The following is a 24,191-nucleotide window of genomic DNA, read 5'->3' as shown; positions in this document are numbered from 1 at the left end:
TTCCTAATTTTGGCAAGGAAATCCGGTACGCTTTTTGCTGGACGCTCGGTTCCAGCGGCGCTTTGGACCCTTTTTTCTGCGGTACCACAAAATTCTCCTCCAGCTCGAAACTAGGAAAAGAAAGGTTTCGAGTCCTTCGGCGAGCGAGACAAGACTACGTTCAAAGTGTGTCAAACAAAGACACCGATTCATAACTTTCGAATTGAGTGTGCTATATGTTGGTTGTGGAGTGAGACGGAGCGAGGGTCTGAGGGGGGCAAGACAAAGATGGGGGGCTATTGGTAGGGGCCTTATCGAGCGAAATTCATACACTGTTTGAATTCAGAGTGGCAGTTTAACGCTGAGGCGGTGAGTTGTTTTCGAATTATAGCGCGTTGTGGAGAAGAGGTTGATGTTTACATGAGTGGCAGTGAAGTGCCCTACTTGGTGAGGTTTATATAGTGACGGTGTAAGAACTTGTGACATTTTGGTTTTAATTTAGAAAAAATGGTGAGTTTGTAGTTGTAGATTGTTGAGTGCTAGTTTCGTAACAGCGGGCGCTGACCACGATTTGTGACATTCGCGAAATGGTAAAGTGGTACTAGTTATAAGTAGTACGTTTACTTGGATTTGATTTTTACGGGGTTTGTGGGAAGTGTGTAGACGAAATGAATAATGACGGTGTGGTAATAAATACAAGATCGGTTGGGTAATGCTACAGGGTTTCTCAATAGCGGAATATGGTACTGCATTTTAGTACCGAAATGAACAATTACGAGATTTAAGGAAACGGATAATTACAATAACGTCGGTGACCGGAAGCGGATTTTGACTGTAATTACTTTTGACTTTGGATTTTACCTTAAATGGAGCGTTTCAACTTTTTTCGCTCAAGTGGAAAAATCCGTACCACAAATCTACACTTCTTGATTTCTGTCAACGATATTTTCTGACTAATTATTATTATATTATGTAACACTGGGACGCCTGGTATAAACCAAACTGCTCCACTCGGTGTATATTTTCAACGTGCTTATATAAGTTGCACTTATTTTCAAACATGGTGAAGTGGGGCAACGTCGAAATTTTGCATAACATATTTTCATACAGAATCTAATTAATTTAACAAAAAAACTAGAAATCCTTCTGCGGTGTTATGACACCTTATCTTCTTTTATAACCAAAGCCACTGCGTCAATTTTAATACTATGCAAACCGACGTCGTCAGTTCCGAGACTATACCACTGTTTCACCTCAACTACTTAATTAATTTTTGATTTTTTATCTACAGGAAACCGAAAAACGCATGTAGGTGACCTAATAACAAAGTTATCCAATTAAGCACCGACATTACTAATTTTAAAATTTATTAGTCAGAATTCTTTATTAAGGTCAACTTTGAAAGGAGTTCCGACTGTGAATCAAAGAAAAACCATTTTTATAGCTTTATTGTTGGTTTTTGAGCCGAACCGATCGGGTGTAACGGCCAAGTGGAAAATAAAATATCAATTTAGAGTAATTGTTATTCTGCGTACATAATTTGCATATTTTGCTGTTATTTCCTGGATTTTATTGTTATACGTAACAAGGTGAACCTCTAACCTGTCCTCCAGGTATCACTTTCTTGAATATAGAACATATAAATATCGTGGTCATGAGTAATCTCCCTGTTCTGGTTTTCTAGGTGTTTGGCAGTTTACGCTTTTACCGAGTTTTAATTTTTTATTCAGTTTTTGAGAAATTTGTAAGGTAGAAAGCTTGCAAGTGAAGATGTTGAATTTTCTCTTCTTAGACACCTATATATTGTCTTGTCACGAATACGGGGAACAGGATTCGTTTATGGTCACTAAGTGACAACTGGGGAAAAATTGGCAAAAATGCGGCATCGAGGCAAGTCTGCGTGGTTTCGCGCCCGGTCCCATTCAAGGTTGCTAAGCCCGATCGACGTAGCATTTGGCTATTATTTATAAAATAAACATTTTCAATATAAAAAGTTAAAAAGCGCTGAAGGAATTTAATTAAACTTGAAAAAAATTTTATGTGTAAAGAACGTGTTTCTAAAATATTTGGTAGCTGATTCGTGATAGTTATTATCCCAAATCATGAGACTACCGTTTTTTCCACTGGAATGTTCACGAACTTTCACGAAACTGCGTCAATTATCTTTTTTTTGACTTCAATCCTTGTTTTTGTTAACTTTTTTTTAAGTTCGCTCTAGTCCTAAAGCTTTTGTTTCTGTATGTTCTATAACCCTTTTGAGTTTCCAATTTTGTAACGAAGTCTGATTTTTGTTTCAAATGAAATTGTTTTCTAATGTCGCTCCAGTTCCTGTCTTCTAGAAATTTCTCATCTTGAACCGTTTCACGACGATGGAATTATTTATCCAATTGTAGAGTCTCCACGAATATACTGGTAATTGCTTTTTTTCGAGAATAAATCTAGAAAGTTGTTAAATTACAACTAAGTTCGAAATTCTCTTTTAGTGTAGGAACAAAAAACCTTCTAGAATCTGTGAGGATTCACGTCACTAAAGTTTTTTCTGCAACCTCATTTTCGCACAAAGTCAAAATGTATCTTTTCTCTTTTCTACAGATAATCTTCTTTTTTTGGAAAAAACAAACCTTGTAGAACTTTGTTCATATGGTTTCAAAGTTAAGTCCAAAATTTCGTATCGCTGTTTGTATTTGAATAGAATTGTTGTAGAATTTCATGAAAACTTCCGGTATTGAAGTTTACATTGTCTTCTAGAATCTTCTTGAATTCGCATTAACTATATTCTTTCTTGATACATGATCTAGCACTGAGGCCTAATCTTCTCCCTTTTGTCCCTTCAGTCTGTCTTCAACTCATTTTATTTAACTCATTTCTTTATTCACAATCTTGTACTGTAGTCAGTCTAATTCTTCTCCGTTTCTATTTCAAAATCTTATTTTTGTTAAATTCTTTCAGATTTAATGTTACTTTATATTTAGACAGGTCTTCAACATCACTCGGGAGGTTTCTATATCCTCTGATTTCTAAGTAGAATTCTTGTAGAATTTCCCTCTTCTTTTTTCAATTCTTCTTAAGTCTTTAAAATCTGTTTCTTCTAACTCTATTTCTTTCAATTATTGGGTGTGGTTGTTTTCACAGAGATCAGGACCTCTCTGTCACGCCTATAGAATCTTCTAAAAATTCACTGTTTTTTCTCGAATTATATTGTTCTAGAATATTCGCGGAGCTCTAGATTTTCAAGGAAACTTCCAGTTTTACGTTGTTTCATGTTCACATCATTCCAACGTCTTTTCTCAGTGGAAAATTATAGAGCTTTGACGATCTTCTAGAATTTCTTCAATTCAAATCAGCTAAAGGCCTAAATTTTGCCTTCAAATTCCAGAACAAAAGCGTTGTAGAATCTTCTAGAATATTCTGACTTCCTACTTTAAGCACAATTCCACACTGAAATTTTAAATTCTTGTTTGTTTCTATTTCAAAATATTATTTTTGGAGAATTCTTTCAGACTTAGGTATGGTATAGAATGTTCTAAAAATTCCCTGGGAACCCTTTTTCGAACTCTTTATTTATCAGTGGAAGTTTTTCACTGTTCGTTCTCGAATAGAATTGTTCTAGAATAGCCACAAAACTCTAGAATTTCATGGAAACTTCCAGTTCTAGTTCTTCCAAATTCACATCATCCCATCCCGCTAGAACAGACGTCCTTTCCCAGTGGAAAATTATAGAACTTGGACGATGTTCTAGAATTTCCTTGAATTCAAATCAATTAACTTATTCCTTGAGGCATAATCTAACACTGAAGCCTAAATTTTGCCTTCTAATTCCAGAATAAAAGCGCTGTAGAATCTTCTAGAATTCACATTATCTAACTTCTTTCGTTAATCTCAATTCCACAGTGAAATCGTAAATTCTTGTTTGTTTCTATTTCAAAATATTATTTTTGGAGAATTCTGTCAGACTTAGGTTATTTAACTATAAGCTTTAACATCCCTCGAGATTTTTCTATGTCTGCTATTTCCTAAGTAGAACTCTTCTAGAACCTTCTTCATTTTTAATTCTTCTCCAAACTTTCTCATCTGCTTCTTCTAACTCCACTTCTTCCAATTCATACACGAGGTTTTAGCCTAGTTATTTTCACAGAGAAGTCCTGATGTCACTCCTGTAGAATGTTCTAAAAATTCCCTGGGAACCCTTTTTCGAACTCTTTATCTATCAGTGGAAGTTTTTCACTGTTCGTTCTCCAATAGAATTGTTCTAGAACACCCACAAAACTCTAGAATTTCATGGAAACTTTCAGTTTTAGGTTCTTCCATATTCACATCGTCCCAACTCGCTAGAACAAACGTCCTTTCCCAGTGGAAAATTATAGAACTTGGACAATGTTCTAGAATTTTCTTGAATTCAAATCAACTAACTTATTCCTTGAGGTGTAATCTAAGATTGAAGCGTAAATTTTGCCTTCTAATTCCAGAATAAAAGCGTTGTAGAATCTTCTAGAAATCACATTATCTAACTTCTTTCGTTAATCTCAATTCCACAATGAACTCGTAAATTCTTGATTATTTCTATTTCAAAATATTATTTTTGGAGAATTCTGTCAGACTTAGGTTATTTAACTATGACCTTTAACATCCCTCGAGATTTTTCTATATCTGCTATTTTCTAAGTAGAACTCTTCTAGAACCTTCTTCATTTTAAATTCTTCTCCAAACTTTCTAATCTGCTTCTTCTAACTCCACTTCTTTCAATTCATAGACGCGGTTTTGGTATAGATATTTTCTCAGAGAAATCCTGATGTCACGCCTATAGAATGTTCTAAAAATTCCCTAGGAACCCTTTTTCGAACTCTTTATTTATCAGTGGAAGTTTTTCACTGTTCGTTCTCGAATAGAATTGTTCTAGAATACCCACAAAACTCTATAATTTCATGGAAATTTCCAGTTTTAGGTTCTTCCAAATTCACATCATGCCATCTCGCTAAAGCAAACGTCCTTTCCCAGTGGAAAATTATAGAACTTGGACAATGTTCTAGAATTTTCTTGAATTCAAATCAACTAACTTATTCCTTGAGGCATAATCTAACACTGAAGCCTAAATTTTGCCTTCTAGTTCCAGAATAAAAGCGTTGTAGAATCTTCTAGAATTCAGATTATCTAACTTCTTTCGTGAATTTCAATTCCACAGTGAAGTCGTAAATTCTTGTTTGTTTCTATTTCAAAATTTTATTTTTAGAGAATTCTGTCAGACTTAGGTTATTTAACTATGACCTTTAACATCCCTCGAGATTTTTCTATATCTGCTATTTTCTAAGTAGAACTCTTCTAGAACCTTCTTCATTTTTAATTCTTCTCCAAACTTCCTCATCTGCTTCTTCTAACTCCACTTCTTCCAATTCATACACGAGGTTTTAGCCTAGTTATTTTCACAGAGAAGTCCTAATGTCACGTCTAAAGAATGTTCTAAAAATTCCCTAGGAACCCTTTTTCGAACTCTTTATCTATCAGTGGAAGTTTTTCACTGTTCGTTCTCGAATAGAATTGTTCTAGAATACCCACAAAACTCTATAATTTCATGGAAATTTCCAGTTTTAGGTTCTTCCAAATTCACATCATGCCATCTCGCTAAAGCAAACGTCCTTTCCAAGTGGAAAATTATAGAACTTGGACAATGTTCTAGAATTTTCTTGAATTCAAATCAACTAACGTATTCCTTGAGGTGTAATCTAAGATTGAAGCCTAAATTTTGCCTTCTAATTCCAGAATAAAAGCGTAATAGAATCTTCTAGAATTCACATTATCTAACTTCTTTCGTTAATTTCAATTCCACAGTGAAATCGTAAATTCTTGTTTGTTTCTATTTCAAAATATTATTTTTGGAGAATTCTGTCAGACTTAGGTTATTTAACTATGACCTTTAACATCCCTCGAGATTTTTCTATATCTGCTATTTTCTAAGTAGAACTCTTCTAGAACCTTCTTCATTTTAAATTCTTCTCCAAACTTTCTAATCTGCTTCTTCTAACTCCACTTCTTTCAATTCATAGACGCGGTTTTGGCATAGATATTTTCTCAGAGAAATCCTGATGTCACGCCTATAGAATGTTCTAAAAATTCCCGAGGAACCCTTTTTCGAACTCTTTATCTATCAGTGGAAGTTTTTCACTGTTCGTTCTCGAATAGAATTGTTCTAGAATACCCACAAAACTCTAGAATTTCATGGAAATTTCCAGTTTTAGGTTCTTCCAAATTCACATCATGCCATCTCGCTAAAGCAAACGTCCTTTCCAAGTGGAAAATTATAGAACTTGGACAATGTTCTAGAATTTCCTTGAATTCAAATCAACTAACTTATTCCTTGAGGCATAATCTAACACTGAAGCCTAAATTTTGCCTTCTAGTTCCAGAATAAAAGCGTTGTAGAATCTTCTAGAATTCAGATTATCTAACTTCTTTCGTTAATCTCAATTCCACAGTGAACTCGTAAATTCTTGATTATTTCTATTTCAAAATATTATTTTTGGAGAATTCTGTCAGACTTAGGTTATTTAACTATGACCTTTAACATCCCTCGAGATTTTTCTATATCTGCTATTTTCTAAGTAGAACTCTTCTAGAACCTTCTTCATTTTTAATTCTTCTCCAAACTTCCTCATCTGCTTCTTCCAACTCCACATCTTCCAATTCATACACGAGGTTTTGCCTAGTTATTTTCACAGAGAAGTCCTGATGTCACTCCTATACAATGTTCTAAAAATTCCCTGGGAACCCTTTTTCGAACTTATAGAGCTTTAAAATTCCAAGGAAATTCCCATTTTAGATCCTTTCGTGTTCACATTATCCCATTTGACTGGAACAACCTCCTTTCCTAATGGAAAATTATAGAATTTTAACGATTTTCTAGAATCTTATTCAATAATTCAAATCAGCTAATTTCTTCTTTGAGGCATAATCTAACATTGAAAACCTAAATTTTGCCTTCTAATTCTAGAATGAAGGTGTTGTAAAACCTACTTAAATTCACATCATCTAACTTCTTTTTTTAATCACAATCCCGCACTTAAGTCCCAATTCTTCTTTGTTCCTATTTCAAAATATAATTTTTGGGCTATTCTTTCAAACTTATGTTATTTAATTATGACCTTTAATATCCCTCAAGATTTTTCTATATCTGCTATTTTCCAAAAGTAGAACTCTTATAGAACCTTTTCTATTTTCAATTCTTCTTCAATCTGCCTAATCTGTTTCTTTTAACTCCACTTCTTCTGATTCATAGATGCGATTTCGGCTTAGATTGTGTTCACAGAGAAGACCTGATACCATGACTATAGAATGTTCTAAAAACTCACTGGAGACCCTTTTTCGAACATTTTCACTGTTCCTTCTCCAATAGAATTGTTCTAGAATACTCACAGACCTCTAAAATTTCAAGGAAACTGCCAGTTTTAAGTCTTTTCATAATCATGTTATCCGATTTGACTGGAACAACGTCCTTTTCTAATGGAAAATTATAGAATTTTGACGATATTCTAGAATCTTATTCAATAATTCAAATCAGATAATTTCTTCTTTGAGGCATAATCTAACATTGAAAACCTAAATTTTGCCTTCTAATTCTAGAATGAAGGCGTTGTAAGACCTACTTAAATTCACATCATCTAACTTCTTTTTTTAATCACAATCCCGCACTTAAGTCCCAATTCTTCTTTGTTCCTATTTCAAAATATAATTTTTGGGCTATTCTTTCAAACTTATGTTATTTAATTATGACCTTTAATATCCCTCAAGATTTTTCTATATCTGCTATTTTCCAAAAGTAGAACTCTTATAGAACCTTTTCTATTTTCAATTCTTCTTCAATCTGCCTAATCTGTTTCTTTTAACTCCACTTCTTCTGATTCATAGATGCGATTTCGGCTTAGATTGTGTTCACAGAGAAGACCTGATACCATGACTACAGAATGTTCTAAAAATTCACTGGAGACCCTTTTTCGAAAATTTTCACTGTTCCATCTCCAATAGAATTGTTCTAAAATACTCACAGACCTCTAAAATTTCAAGGAAACTGCCAGTTTTAAGTCTTTTCATAATCATATTATCCGATTCGACTGGAACAACGTCCTTTTCTAATGGAAAATTATAGAATTTTGACGATATTCTAGAATCTTATTCAATAATTCAAATCAGATAATTTCTTCTTTGAGGCATAATCTAACATTGAAAACCTAAATTTTGCCTTCTAATTCTAGAATGAAGGCGTTGTAAAACCTACTTAAATTCACATCATCCAACTTCTTTTTTTAATCACAATCCCGCACTTAAGTTCCAATTCTTCTTTGTTCCTATTTCAAAATATAATTTTTGGGCTATTCTTTCAAACTTATGTTATTTAATTATGACCTTTAATATCCCTCAAGATTTTTCTATATCTGCTATTTTCCAAAAGTAGAACTCTTATAGAAACTTTTCTATTTTCAATTCTTCTTCAATCTGCCTAATCTGTTTCTTTTAACTCCACTTCTTCTGATTCATAGATGCGATTTCGGCTTAGATTGTGTTCACAGAGAAAACCTGATACCATGACTATAGAATGTTCTAACAATTCACTGGAGACCCTTTTTCGAAAATTTTCACTGTTCCTTCTCCAATAGAATTGTTCTAGAATACTCACAGACCTCTAAAATTTCAAGGAAACTTCCAATTTTAAGTCTTTTCATATTCATATTATCCCATTTTACTGGAACAACGTTCTTTGCCAGTGCAAAATTATAGAACTTTGGGGATCTTCTAGAATCTTCTTCAATAATTCAAATTAGCTCATTTCTTTTTTGAGACATAATCTAACACTGAAGACCTAAATTTTGCCTTCTAATTCTAGAATAAAGGCGTTGTAGAACCTACTTGAATTCACATTATCTAAGTTCTTTTTTTAATCACAATCCCCCACTGAAGTCCTAATTCTTCTTTATTCCTATTTCAAAATATAATTGTTGGACTATTCTTTCAAACTTATGTTATTTAATTATGACCTTTAACATCCCTCAAGATTTTTCTATATCTGCTATTTTTCATAAGTAGAACTCTTATAGAACCTTTTTTATTTTCAATTCTTCTTCAATCTTCCTAATCTGTTTCTTCTAACTCCACTTCTTCTGATTCATAGATGCGATTTCGGCTTAGATTGTGTTCACAGAGAAAACCTGATACCATGACTATAGAATGTTCTAAAAATTAACTGGAGACCCTTTTTCGAACATTTTCACTGTTCCTTCTCCAATAGAATTGTTCTAGAATACTCACAGACCTCTAAAATTTCAAGGAAACTTCCAATTTTAAGTCTTTTCATATTCATATTATTCCATTTTACTGGACAATGTCCTTGGCCAGTGGAAAATTATAGAACTTTGACTATCTTCGAGAATCTTCTTTAATCATTCAAATCACCTAATTTCTTCTTTGAGGCATAATCTAACATTGAAAACCTAAATTTTGCCTTCTAATTCTAGAATAAAGGCGTTGTAGAACCTACTTGAATTCACATTATCTAAGTTCTTTTTTAATCACAATCCCCCACTGAAGTCCTAATTCTTCTTTATTCCAATTTCAAAATATAATTGTTGGACTATTCTTTCAAAATTATGTTATTTAATTATGACCTTTAACATCCCTCAAGATTTTTCTATATCTGCTATTTTTCATAAGTAGAACTCTTATAGAACTTTTTTTTTTCAATTCTTCTTCAATCTTCCTAATCTGTTTCTTCTAACTCCACTTCTTCTGATTCATAGATGCGATTTCGGCTTAGATTGTGTTCACAGAGAAAACCTGATACCATGACTATAGAATGTTCTAAAAATTAACTGGAGACCCTTTTTCGAACATTTTCACTGTTCCTTCTCCAATAGAATTGTTCTAGAATACTCACAGACCTCTAAAATTTCAAGGAAACTTCCAATTTTAAGTCTTTTCATATTCATATTATTCCATTTTACTGGACAATGTCCTTGGCCAGTGGAAAATTATAGAACTTTGACTATCTTCGAGAATCTTCTTTAATCATTCAAATCACCTAATTTCTTCTTTGAGGCATAATCTAACATTGAAAACCTAAATTTTGCCTTCTAATTCTAAAATAAAGGCGTTGTAGAACCTACTTGAATTCACATTATCTAAGTTCTTTTTTAATCACAATCCCCCACTGAAGTCCTAATTCTTCTTTATTCCGATTTCAAAATATAATTTTTGGACTATTCTTTTAAACTTATGTTATTTAATTATGAACTTTAACATCCCTCAAGATTTTTCTATATCAGCTATTTTCCATAAGTAGAACTCTTATAGAACCTGTTCTATTTCCAATTCTTCTTCAATCTTCCTAAACTGTTTCTTCTAACTCCACTTCTTCTGATTCATAGATGCGATTTTGGCCTAGGTTGTTTTCACAGAGTAGATCTGATACCATGGCAATAGAATGTTCTAAAAATTTACTGGAGACCCTTTTTCGAACATTTTCACTGTTCCTTCTCCAATAGAATTGTTCTAGAATACTCACAGACCTCTAAAATTTCAAGGAAACTTCCAGTTGTAAGTCTTTTCATATTCATAATATCCAATTTCACTGGAACAACGTCCTCTGCCAGTGGAAAATTATAGAACTTTGACGATCTACTAGAATCTTCTTTAATAATTCAAATCAGCTAATTTCTTCTTTGATGCATAATCTAACATTGAAGACCTAAATTTTGCCTTCTAATTCTAGAATAAAGGCGTTGTAAAACCTACTTAAATTCACGTTATCTAACTTCTTTTTTTAATCACAATCCCGCACTGAAGGCCTAATTCTTCCTTGTTCCTATTTCAAAATATAATTTTTAGACTATTCTTTCAGACGTACGTTATTTAACTATGACCTTTAACATCCCCAAGATTTTTCTATATCTGATATTTTCCATAAGTAGAACTCTTCTAGAACCTTCTCCATTTTTGATTCTTCTTGAATTTTCCTAATCTGTTTCTTCTAACTCCACTTCTTCGAATTCGTGGCAACGATTTTGGCGTGCGTTGTCTTCACACAGAATTCCTTATGTCATGCTTGTAGAATGTTCCAAAAATTTATTGAAAATCCATTTTTGAGCCCTTTATCTTTTTTTTCCAAAATTAGATGTTTCAGAACTCAAAATTGATGTTGCAATGAAGTCTAAATATTTCAAAGACTACTAGAATGGAGTTGTTCTACATTATAAGTATTTCAACATATCATAGAATGTTTCCTTTCGTCAGGGTAATTTTTTCCAAGGAAATGTTCTAAAACCTTCTCAGGTACAATCTTCCTTGGTTTCAGTCCTGGATATTATTTACTCCTCTGTCTTGATCAATCCACCAATAAAAGTTTCTCAGATCTACTTCTTGCTAATGATGGAGCAACAAATAAAATGTAAACGAAAGAAATAACAAAAAAGCAAAATTTGAGCTCATTAATTTATAATTCAGCTTTCTAACATAAAGTAGGCAAACCAACACTTATTTAAATTTTTCAATTATTCTTCGAACAAGCGCGCTCCATCCCAGATTCAAATTCCCACAAACTCGGCATACAAAACACCCAACTCTCGAAAATTCTCTCAATACCAATCCTCCCACAAATTCACCTCGTGTACACACAAATAAACCAAGAAACTGCATAACAAGTGAATGCCGCTGACCCGAAACTGTGTTATCAGCTAAAATCGGTCGAACGTGCGTCGAGAACAAAATTTCAATCCAAAACCGAGTTTTACCAACAGGTGTATATGTTTCCATTTGCAGAAAATTTCAAGGTTGCAATAGTGAAATGAAACGATCAAGAACAGTTACCGCTGACACAACACTTCCTAAAATAAGACATAACGGATACACCCGAAGGTCGAAGACTAGACGTCAACAATTAAACACCATTCCGACAATAGCTTTTTCAAAAGTGCTCCAACACCCAGTCGAAACTTATAAGGACCGCGTCATTACCAAATGTCAATATTTAAATGTCGCGCATTTTTAGAGCGACACCACTCCACTTCCACGTTACGTAAAGCGTGCAATAGCGTTTCGTAATGATTATTGATAATAATTAGAAAATACCCACTTGAAATTGCAAATATTAATTCTGGTAGGATAATACGCCGCTTTCTCATTGTCTGGACACGTAATTTCTCCACATATACACACCGTAAGCGGTCTTAAACGGTGAGGTTATGTAACGTTTGAGATGCACTGGTTCGGAACAGGTGTTCCAGCTGGTGCGTAAGTGTAACATTCGCACCCTGTATAACTTTTCAATGGAGATTCGTGTCAAGAGGCTATCAGATTACGGGGAAACGCTGGGCGGATACAAAGCGACTTTTATGCACTGGTTTCGATCGTAAAAGCGGATCCTTTGCGATTTTACGATTGCCGTTATGCTGCGGTATTGTTAATAAATGTCGTTACGCTTGCCTTATGTGAAGCCGAAGAGGGATTGAATTGCGTTACGGCGGTGATGACTCGTTGACGAAGCCGCTGAGTAGGGGAAACGTTCCTGAAAGTGCACGCATCACAAAAAAATAGTTGTTTTCTTCACCGAAAACAAACATTACAAATATTTATTTTTACCAGTCAAACCTATTATATAAATGCATTTTTTTTCTAACAACAACTTTGTCGTCCACCGAAAAACAAGCTCCAAGGTCTCCCAGTCAATAAATTCCAAAACCCTCTCTTATCTCACAATATTCCGCTGGTCTCGACCATAAACACACCCACCTCACCCTTTTCCAATTTCGCCCATTTTATCTTCCAAATCCAGTCGACTTTTTTAAATTTGCTATTATAATGGATCGCATGCATCACCCAGGTCGCACCGACACAAAACCCATCTCCCGGTATCGATTCGCGCCAACTGTTTCGAATACATTACCATATTTACCATAACTCACAACCATCAGTGCTCGCAACTAAATTACAAACTACAGAAGAGTCGCTCGAAAAAAAGCTGATTTGCATTGAATGGCGACGATTACCGCTCGCAAAAAGAAAGATAAATAAAACGTAATTAGTATCGTCGTCTTGTTCGGAGCGGCCTTAATGCGCTCGAAGGCCGCATCGGGATGCAAATAACACGAAGAAAACGCGGGAAGGTTTGAATTATTCATCGAGGCGTCAGCGATATGTCAATTTTCTTGAGCGCTCTTTCATTAGGAGACCTTAACATTGTATGGTAATCTGGAGTTTTGGCTCGGGGAGTGCAGCTGCCTTGACACGGTTTTTAACTCTGGAAAACTAGAGCAGATTTTCGCGGTATGGAAACTCGTAGGAAATGAAAAAAAAATGGTGGCGACTAATTACATAGTAACCATCCCGGAAACTGGTTATTTATGACTAATTACAACTGATTAATTAGTACAGTACAACACAAGGTCTATTTCGTTGGCCCGCGTGGCATAATTGCGGTTAATGTTCTGTGTACTTAATTAATTATAAGTAATTACTTAAAAATCTATTAACACAATTTAAGTATTTTCAAAGTCTAGTTCCATACTTAGGTTATTAATCCATTTATTTGTTTTTAAAACTTATACAGGTGTTCCAAAAGTTGTCAGAAGATCATGCATTTAACATAATAGAACTCATTTAAGGGTACAGATTCAAACTATTTTCAAAAGTATAGCTTAAACTGAAAACAGTAGATATTTCTTTGAGATAACATTTCCATAATTAATCTAATTAATCCCTCGTTGAATAAATTAATTGATTAATTACATTTAATTAACTGGATAACACAATGTATTTTCTTCATAGAAATAATAAATTAATTAGTGCATGTATGGTAAAACAGGGTCGGCTTCCTTCGCCCGCTTTGTATAATTACAGTTAATTCCTTGGCGAAATTACACTCAATTTCCTGTGCACCTAATTAATTATAAGTAGTTGTAATTGGGCGATAATTAATCAATTAAATATTAATATAAGTAAAAAAGTAATAAAATCGATATTCCAGACCCAAATTATTTTCCCCAATATTAACCCAATTATGTATTTTTTAAATTTATACAGGTTGGACTGACAAACGATGTCGATATTTTTTTGAGAATAATTTTTCGATTATAATTAATGTAATTATCGCAATGCACATTTATCACAGACTAGCTCGATACAAATAATATTTAGTTAACGTCCTGTCAACTGATTAATTAAGACTAATTCAAATTAATTAATTAGGGCATGTGAGGTAGAACACAGGGTCTGTTTCCTTCACTTGCATTGTATAATTACAGTTAATTTCTTACGAATCTAATTAGTTATAATTGCCAATAATTAGGTCGTAGTTAATTAGTATATTTTGCAACAAAATAATTTTGGGCGCTGTTTTCATAATCTGATTCCATATTCAGAACATCGTTACTTTACCCTTTGAAGCTTAACTGATTCTTCATATTAAACCATTTTATTTATCATTTAAATCTATAGAGGGTCCCAAAAACACCACGCATTTCATTAAAAATAATTAACGCATAATATTAGGGCCATACAAAGAATAATCAGATAATATCCTGTCGACTGGTTAATTATGACAAATTAAGATGAATTAATTAGTGCGCTGCAACATAGGGTTCGTTTCGTTGGCTCGCGTGACGAAATTACACTTAATTTCCTGTGCATCTACTTAGTTATAAGTGGTTGTAATTAGACCATAATTAATTAATTGACTATTAATATAATTTAAAAAGGAATAAAATGATCTTCGTTAACTGTTTTCAAAATCTCATTCTGTACTCAGGTAATTATTACTTTACTATCGGAGACTGAAATAATTCTTCAACATTAACTCAATTATTTATTTTTTAAACTTATACAGGTAGGTCTGAAAAACAGTGTCCATATTTCTTTGAGAATAACTTTTCGATAATAATTAATCTAATTAATTATGAAGTATTCATTTAATAAATTAATAAAAATAATTAGGACACGCAATGCACATTTATCACAGACTGGCCCGATACAAATAATATTAAATTAACCTCCTGTCAACTGATTAATTAAGACTAATTCAAATGAATTAATTAGGGCACGTGAGGTAGAACACAGGGTCTGTTTCCTTCACTTGCATTGTAAAATTACAGTTAATTTCTTACGTATCTAATTAGTTAGTTATAATTGCCAATAATTAGGTCGTAGTTAATTAGTATATTTTGCAACAAAATAACTTTTGTGCTCTGTTTTCATAATCTGATTCCATATTCAGAACATCTTTACTTTATCCTTTGAATCTAAACTTATTCTTCATATTAAACCATTTTATTTATCATTTAAATCTATAGAGGGTCCCAAAAACACTACGTATTTGATTAAAAATAATTAACGCATAATATTAGGGCCATATAAAGAATAATCAGATAATATCCTGTCAACTGGTTAATTATGACTAATTAAGATGAATTAATTAGTGCGCTGCAACATAGGGTTCGTTTCGTTGGCTCGCGTGGCGAAATTACAGTTAATTTCCTGTGGATATACTTAGTTATAAGTGGTTGTAATTAGACCATAATTAATTAATTGACTATTAATATAATTTAAAAAGGAATAAAATGATCTTCGTTAACTGTTTTCAAAACCTCATTCTGTATTCAGGTAATTATTATTTTCCTATCTGAGACTGAAATAATTCTTCAACATTAACTCAGTTATTTAATTTTTAAACTTATACAGGTTGGTTTGAAAAACGGTGTCGATGTTTCTTTGAGAATAATTTTTCGATAATAATTAATCTAATTAATTATGAAGTATTCATTTGATTCCTTGATAAAAATAATTAGGACACGCAAAGCACATTTATCACAGACTAGCCCGATACAAATAATATTAAGTTAACGTCTTGTCAACTAATTAATTAAAACTAATTCAAATTAATTAATTAGAGTAGGTGAGGTAGAACACAGGGTGTTTCCTTCGCTTGCATTGTCTAATTACAGTTAATTTCTTACGTATCTAATTAGTTATAATTGCCAATAATTAAGTCGTAGTTAATTAGTATATTTAGCAACAAAATAATTTTGGTGCTCTGTTTCATAATCTGATTACATATTCAGAACATCTTTACTTTATCCTTTGAATCTAAACTTATTCTTCATATTAAACCATTTTATTTATCATTTAAATCTATAGAGGGTCCCAAAAACACTACGTATTTCATTGAAAATAATTGACGCATAATATTAGGGCCATATAAAAAATAATCAGATAATATCCTGTCAACTGGTTAATTATGACTAATTAAGATGAATTAATTAGTGCGCTGCAACATAGGGTTCGTTTCGTTGGCTCGCGTGGCGAAATTACAGTTAATTTCCTGTGGATATACTTAGTTATAAGTGGTTGTAATTAGACCATAATTAATTAATTGACTATTAATATAATTTAAAAAGGAATAAAATGATCTTCGTTAACTGTTTTCAAAACCTCATTCTGCACTTAAGTAATTATTATTTTCCTCTCTGAGACTGAAATAATTCTTCAACATTAACTCAATTATTTATTTTTTAAACTTATCCAGGTTGGTCTGAAAAACAGTGTCGATATTTCTTTGAGAATCACTTTTCGATAATAATTAAATCTAATTAATTATGAAGTATCCATTTAATAACTTTAAAAAAATAATTCGGGCACGCAATCCACATTTATCACAGACTAGCCCGATACAAATAATATTAAGTTAACGTCCTGTCACCTGATTAATTAAGACTAATTGAAAATAATTAATTAGGGTACGTGAGGTAGAACACAGAGTCTGTTTCCTTCACTTGCATTGTATAATTACAGTGAATTTCTTGCGTATCTAATTAGTTACAATTGCCAATAATTAGGTCGTTGTTAATTAGTATATTTTGCAACAAAATAATTTTGGCGCTCTGTTTTCATAATCTGATTCCATATTCAAAACATCTTTACTTTACCCTTTGAATTTTAACTTATTCTTCATATTAAACCATTTTATTTATCATTTGAATCTATAGAGGGTCCCAAAAACACTACGCATTTCATTAAAAATAATTAACGCATAATATTAGGGCCATACAAAGAATAATCGTAAAATATCTTGTCAACAGGTTAATTATGACTAATTAAGATGAATTAATTAGTGCGCTGCAACATAGGGTTCGTTTCGTTGGCTCGCGTGGCGAAATTACAGTTCATTTCCTGTGCATCTACTTAGTTATAAATAGTTGTAATTAGACCATAATTAATCAATTGACTATTAATATAATTTAAAACGGAATAAAATGATTTTCGTTGACTGTTTTCAAAATCTCATTCTGTACTCAGGTAATTATTATTTTCCTATCTGAGACTGAAATAATTCTTCAACATTAACTCAATTATTTATTTTTTGAACTTATATAGGTTGGTCCGAAAAACAGTGTCGATGTTTCTTTGAGAATAACTTTTCGATAATAATTAATCTAATTAATTTTTAAGTATTCATTTAATAAATTAAAAAAAAATAATAGGACACGCAATGCACATTTATCACAGACTAGCCCGATACAAATAATATTAAGTTAACGTCCTGTCAACTGATTAATTAAGCCTAATTCATATTAATTAATTACAGCACGTGAGGTAAAACACAGGGTATGTTTCCTTCACTTGGATTGTATAATTACAGTTAATTTCTTACGTATCTAATTAGTTATAATTGCCAATAATTAGGTCGTAGTTAATTAGTATATTTTGCAACAAAATAATTTTGGTGCTCTGTTTTCATAATCTGATTCCATATTCAGAACATCTTTACTTTACCCTTTGAATCTTAACTTATTTTTCATATTAAACCATTTTATTTATCACTTAAATCTATAGAAGGTCCCAAAACACTACGCATTTCATTAAAAATAATTAACGCCTAATATTAGGGCCATACAAAGAATAATCAGATAATATCCTGTCAACTGGTTAATTATGACTAATTAAGATGAATTAATTAGTGCGTTGCAACATAGGGTTCGTTTCGTTGGTTCGCGTGGCGAAATTACAGTTAATTTCCTGTGCATCTACTTAGTTATAAGTGGATGTAATTAGACCATAACTAATTAATTGACTATTAATATAATTTAAAAAGGAATAAAATGATCTTCGTTAACTCTTTTCAAAACCTCATTCTGTATTCAGGTAATTATTATTTTCCTATCTGAGACTAAAATTATTCTTCAACAGTAACTCAATTATTTTTTTTTAAACTTATACAGGTTGGTCTGAAAAACAGTGTCGATGTTTCTTTGAGAATAACTTTCGATAATAATTAATCTAATTATTATGAAGTATTCATTTAATAAATTAATAAAAATAATTAGGGCACGTGAGGTAGAACACAGAGTCTGTTTCCTTCACTTGCATTGTAAAATTACAGTTAATTTCTTACGTATCTAATTAGTTAGTTATAATTGCCAATAATTAGGTCGTAGTTAATTAGTATATTTTGCAACAAAATAATTTTGGTGCTCTGTTTTGATAATTTGATTCCATATTCAGAATATCTTTACTTTACCCTTTGAAGCTTAACTGATTCTTTATATTAAACCATTTTATTTATCATTTAAATCTATAGAGGGTCCCAAAAACACTACGCATTTCATTAAAAGTAATTAACGCATAATATTAGGGCCATACAAAGAATAATCAGATAATATCCTGTCAACTGGTTAATTATGACTAATTAAGATGAATTAATTAGTGCGCTGCAACATAGGATTCGTTTCGTTGGTTCGCGTGGCGAAATTACAGTTAATTTCCTGTGCATCTACTTAGTTATAAGTAGTTATAATTAGACCATAATTATTTAATTGACTATTAATATAATTTAAAAAGGAATAAAATGATTTTCGTTGACTGTTTTCAAAATCTCATTCTGTACTCAGGTAATTATTATTTTCCTGTCTGAGACTGAAATTATTCTTCAACATTAACTCAGTTATTTATTTTTTAAACTTATACAGGTTGGTCTGAAAAACAGTGTCGATATTTCTTTGAGAATAACTTTTCGATTATAATTAATCTAATTAATTATGAAGTATCCATTTAATAAATTAATAAAAATAATTCGGGCACGCAATACACATTTATCACAGACTAGCCCAATACATAGTATGAAGTTAACGTCCTGTCAATTGATTAATTAAGACTAATTAAAATTAATTAGGGCACGTGAGGTACAACACAGGGTCTGTTTCCTTCGCTCGCATCATATAATTACAGTTAATTTCTTTCGTATCTAGTTAAGTTTAATTACTCATAATTAAATCGTAATTAATTAGTAATGAAAAGCAGATTAAAAAGAGACAAAGTAATGTCTAAGAAATGCAATAATAAAACGATGAAAAAATGTGAACTTTTCTTGCTTTTGTGTTGGCTTAACGGAAGTATTTGTGTGACAGTTATGTCAGTTGTGTGCGATAAATTTAGGTGATATTTTGGATACATTTTGTAATTAAAAATGTCAACAATCTATCAATCTTGGCAGCTGAAAACCGGAAATTATAGAAAACACCATGACACCAATTTCAACTAAAAATCTATAATTGCCAATAGACTTAGTCATTTCTGATTACGTGGTATATACAGACTGAACATAAAAAAAAAACAGAAAAAGTTTTATTTAAAGTGTGAGAAGAATCAGACAAAAAGACAAACAAAAAGGGAATGTGGAATGAAAAATATATGTAGTTGGAAATCATTTGGTAAAACACATGTAAAAACAACCAAAAAAAAAAAGGAGTGCTATAAACTCTGTTGCTACTTCATGTTAAACTCAGTTTATGGTTTATTCCAGTTCTTGAACCGTGAATAAATTGCTCAATCATATTGACCTCTTCTACTTTTTCACAATACGCGAATTTTTTCCAGCCGACTATAACAACACAATTACAAAAGCAGCGCCACATTCTTTACATAAACAGCTAATAGCTACACCACAACTAAACAACAACATTTCAAAAACACCTCAAGATAATAATTCCTTTCTCAATCCTTTATCAATCAAGCCTTGCCCTCCCCCACAGGATGTCTCAACCGGAAATTCATTAAAACAATTGCGCCTTATCCTCCGTCGAAGAAAATCCTCAAACATCTCCACTCCGAAAAGAAATCGCGCCAATTAACCTTGACATTTGCGAACCTCCATTACGTAAACCCCTTCTTCTATTAATTAATTTCAAAAGACAAACCGACTCCGGTGTCCCAGCGGCCCCCAAAAGCGCCGAAAAAAAGTAAAAGTGCCAATAAATCCGCTCGCACCGCGTCATAAATTAAATCAAATTAAATTTTACGTAATTATTCATTTGAATACGTTTCACATGTGGCTGACGTAACAGCCCTTCGACAGCGCAAAACGGTAATAAATGGTTGGCAGGCCGTGCACGTTGTGCATGGAGCGTGCACAACGTTGGGCAAGAAAATTTTTATACCATTATGGGAGCAAATGTCAGGAGAAACCATGGACTGGTTTGGGCAGCGGGAACAGGAAACTGCGGGTAATTGCGGGCTTTTTGGCGCTGAAGTGAAAATTTGGTACTGAGTTGGGTGCCCGGGGGGGGGTAATTAGCAATTACGTTGCGGAATGATGGGTATGGGCGGATTTGGTAAAGCTGCTGCAATAGGTGAAGAGAAACGGTTTGCGAAATAATGTGAAAAATTTTTCCAAAATTTTGGGCTGATCAAAATTCGTAATTATTAGAAACACCGACATTCACTTGGAATGTCACATATTTAACATACGGGCTCTTTTACGGCGGAATTTTTTAATGACTTGCGTTACTTAGAAGGAAATATCATTAGCTTCACAAATGTAATTACAATTACACTAGTTTCTCGGTTGGTCAGTGGCATTGGGCCCCTTAATAAATAACAATAACGACCCATCATTAAGTCAAGTCGCACCTGTCAATTTCTCGGCATCTATTAACAATTATAATTTAGATAGTTGCTATCTCTGATCACGCCTCCCATATTCATTGTATACGTGTCCAGCGATTTTTTTAAATGGAAACCTGACCGTTAGCGCGTGCTTATCGTCGGAAGTGAAAAAATATTCACTCAGACCAAATTAACTCAAAATAAAACTAAAATACTTGAATACATTTGTGAGAAAATTCCACTGGTGTTACAATAATTAATTATCTGAAACACCTTCACAAAGACTAATCAGCACAGTCTTGTCAAGTAATCCAGAACGCGGAATTTCTGGTTATAAAATAAAGCTTAATTAATATGATCCTACATATTCTTTACAAATCTGGAGCATCGAAACACCGATCCATACTTTCAACAAACAATCTAATTTATGTTAACACGACACCGGTGAATGAATATTCCAATTAAAAATTATCAACACGTAAAAGCTCTATTCCCATGTTTTCTTGCTTTTTTTCTCACCTGTCGCCGGTTTTCTCCACTCGACTCTAAGAAACTTGCTAAATTACAAATATTTAGGTGTTACTGCTACAACTACAGAAAATTTTTGAATTTAGAAATTTAAATTATAAATAAATGGTTTAATATTGCAGAATAAGTTTACTCTCAAAGGATAAAGTCCAAGATAATCGGAATGTGGAATCAGATTATGAAAACAAAGCTCCAAAATTATTTTGTTGCGGCGATATTATTTTGTATTAATTGGTTACTGATTAATTACAACTTAATTACGTAAAAAATTAACTGTCATTATGTAACGCAAACGAACGAAACAGACCCTCTGTTGTACCTCACGCGTACTCTTTAATTAATTTGAATCAGTTATAATTAACCACTTGACAGGACGTTAATTTATTATTGTTTACATCCGGCTAGTCAATGAATACTTGTGTTAATATTTATTTAATTAATTATAGTCTAATTACAACCACTTATAATTAGATGCATACGAAATTAACTGTAATTTCGCCACGCGAGCCAACGAAATGGGCCCTATGTTGCGCGGCACTAATTAATTAATTTTAATTAGTCATAATTAACCAATTGAAGGATATTATCTGATTATTCTTTGTTTCACTCTAACATTTGCGTTGATTGTGTTTAATGAAATGGTTTAAGGTGGTCACTACAAGGCACCATTTCATCGTAGCAACAGCCTTAACTCTACTAGTCTTCCTTCTTCTTTAATACATTGACATTTTCAACGAGAATTTTCTCTTATTTGAGTTTATTATATTCCAATACTATATTTCTAAATTACTTATTTTTATGTTTTTTCTCTTCTTACCGCCATTTTGTCTTTAAAATGTATTTCTTATATATTACATTGGATATATTTTGCTGCTTTTTTCGTCTATTTCTTGGCCTAAGATCATTTCATGTCCTTTTATTACCTTTCTTCTTCATAGTCTGTTCGTCTTCATTTTTCTTAATTTTCTACATTCAAGCAGTTCTTTCTTTTCGATTCACAGTTTGTTGAACAGAATCTTTCATTTTCTTCTGCAATAAATCCTTTTTTAAGGTTGTTGCTACATGAAATCGGCAAAAAATTGAGCCAATTGATTTTCCACGAGAATTTTAGGTAAAACAGCGATTTGCAAGACTTGGCAGAAAAATTCATTGCTGCTTTATTATCCATTATTTCTCGAGAATTTATGATAATTTTGAAAGAGAAAACATCAAAATATGTTTCTATAGTTTTATTTTTTGTAATAACAATAAATGAATTGGTGAAAATATTTGTCAAAAGTTTGACACGAAATTATGAAATTATTTTATTTCAGAGAAAAAAAATTTCCTATAAAAACCTCCTTTAATCGTTCCTTTTTCAACGCTATAAAACACAGTTGTGAAATATTGGAAAACAAGAAAGCAATTAGTTTTTTAGGTAATCACTACAAGTCACTATTTGACTTTGGATTCTTATGAAGCTTAGGGAGTCACTGTTCTTGTCCATTTCATCGTAGCAACAGCCTTAACTCTACTATTCTTCCTTCTTCTTTAATACATTGACATTTTCATCGAGAATCTTCTGTTATTTGAGTTTATTATATTCCAGTACTGTATTTCTAAATTACTTTTTTTTATGTATTTTCTCTTTTTATTGCCGTTTTGTTTTTAAAATGTATTTGTTATACATAACATTGCATATATTTTGCTTCTGTTTCTTTCTGTTTCTTGACCTAAGATAATTTCATGTCCTTTTATTATCTTTCTTCTTCATAGTCTGTTCGTCTTCATTTCTTCTTAATTTTTGTACATTCAAGCAGTTCTTTCATTTCGATTCAGTTTGTTGAACAGAAACTTTTATTCTTCTACAAAAAATCCTGCTTTAAGGTTGTTGCTACACTGAAATCGGCAAGAATTTTTGGTAAAATAGCGGTTTGCAGGGCTTACGAAAAGAACTAATTGATATTTTATTATACATTCTTTCTCGATAATTTTTGATGATTTTGAAAGACGAAGGACCAAAACATGTTTCTATAGTTTTATTTTTTGTAATAACAATGAATGAATCGGTAAAAATTTTTGCCAAAAATTTGGCCCTAAATGATGAGATTATTTTACTTCAGAAAAATGTTGTTCTCCTGTATAAACCTTATTTAATCTTTTCTCTTCCAACACTGTAAGACCCAGTTGTAAAATATATTAAAACAGAAAATCGGTTACTTTTTAAGGTAGTCACTACAAGGCACCATTTCATCATTGATTCTTATGGAGCTTAGGCAGTCATTATTCTTGTCCCCTTCGTTGTAGCAACAGCCTTAACCTTGCCAATCCTTCTTCCTTTTTTAATACATTTGGCACTTTCATCTAGAAACTTTTGTTATTTAAGTCTAGTTAAATCATTCGTTTTATTTTGTCTTTTCTCTTCTTATAACCATTTTGTTTTTAAAATGTATTTCTTATGTACATTACATTGCATATATTATGCCTCTTTTTTATCTATTTTTGTTCTAAAATCACCTCATGTCCGTTTATTTTCTTCTTTCTTTATAGTCTGTTCGTCACAGTTTTTCCTTATTTTTTTTATATTTAAGCTGTCACTTATTGTCAATTCACAGTTTCTTCAACATTGTCTTTTAATCTCATCTGTAAAAATTTTTCTTTAAGGTTGTTGTTACACTGAAATCGACAAGAAATGTGGCGACAGGTCTTCCATAAGAATCAATAGTGAATTAGCTGTTTGCAGGGCTTACGAAAATAACTAATTGCTATTTTATTATACATTCTTTCTCGATAATTTT

General features: G+C 32.2%; 1 protein-coding gene across 1 annotated transcript in view; it reads left to right on the top strand.

Moving 5' to 3' along the window:
• The first annotated feature begins 315 nt into the window (after positions 1 to 315).
• The window catches only part of LOC135132375 (probable chitinase 10), a 73,537-nt gene continuing 49,661 nt past the window's right edge, over positions 316 to 24,191 (top strand). Inside the window, exon 1 of the mRNA XM_064060450.1 lies at positions 316 to 489. Within this exon, the coding sequence (XP_063916520.1) occupies positions 487 to 489 (3 nt within the window). The 5' untranslated portion in view covers positions 316 to 486. The remainder of the gene's footprint in view (positions 490 to 24,191) is intronic.

This window comes from Zophobas morio, unplaced genomic scaffold, assembly GCF_036711695.1.
Source record: "Zophobas morio isolate AGI-343-1 ecotype UQ-CSIRO unplaced genomic scaffold, CSIRO_AGI_Zmor_V1 ptg000021l, whole genome shotgun sequence".
Classification (NCBI taxonomy): domain Eukaryota; kingdom Metazoa; phylum Arthropoda; class Insecta; order Coleoptera; family Tenebrionidae; genus Zophobas; species Zophobas morio.
The sequence above is the reverse complement of the archived record's forward strand: the minus strand, read 5'-3'. Positions and strand labels throughout refer to the sequence as shown.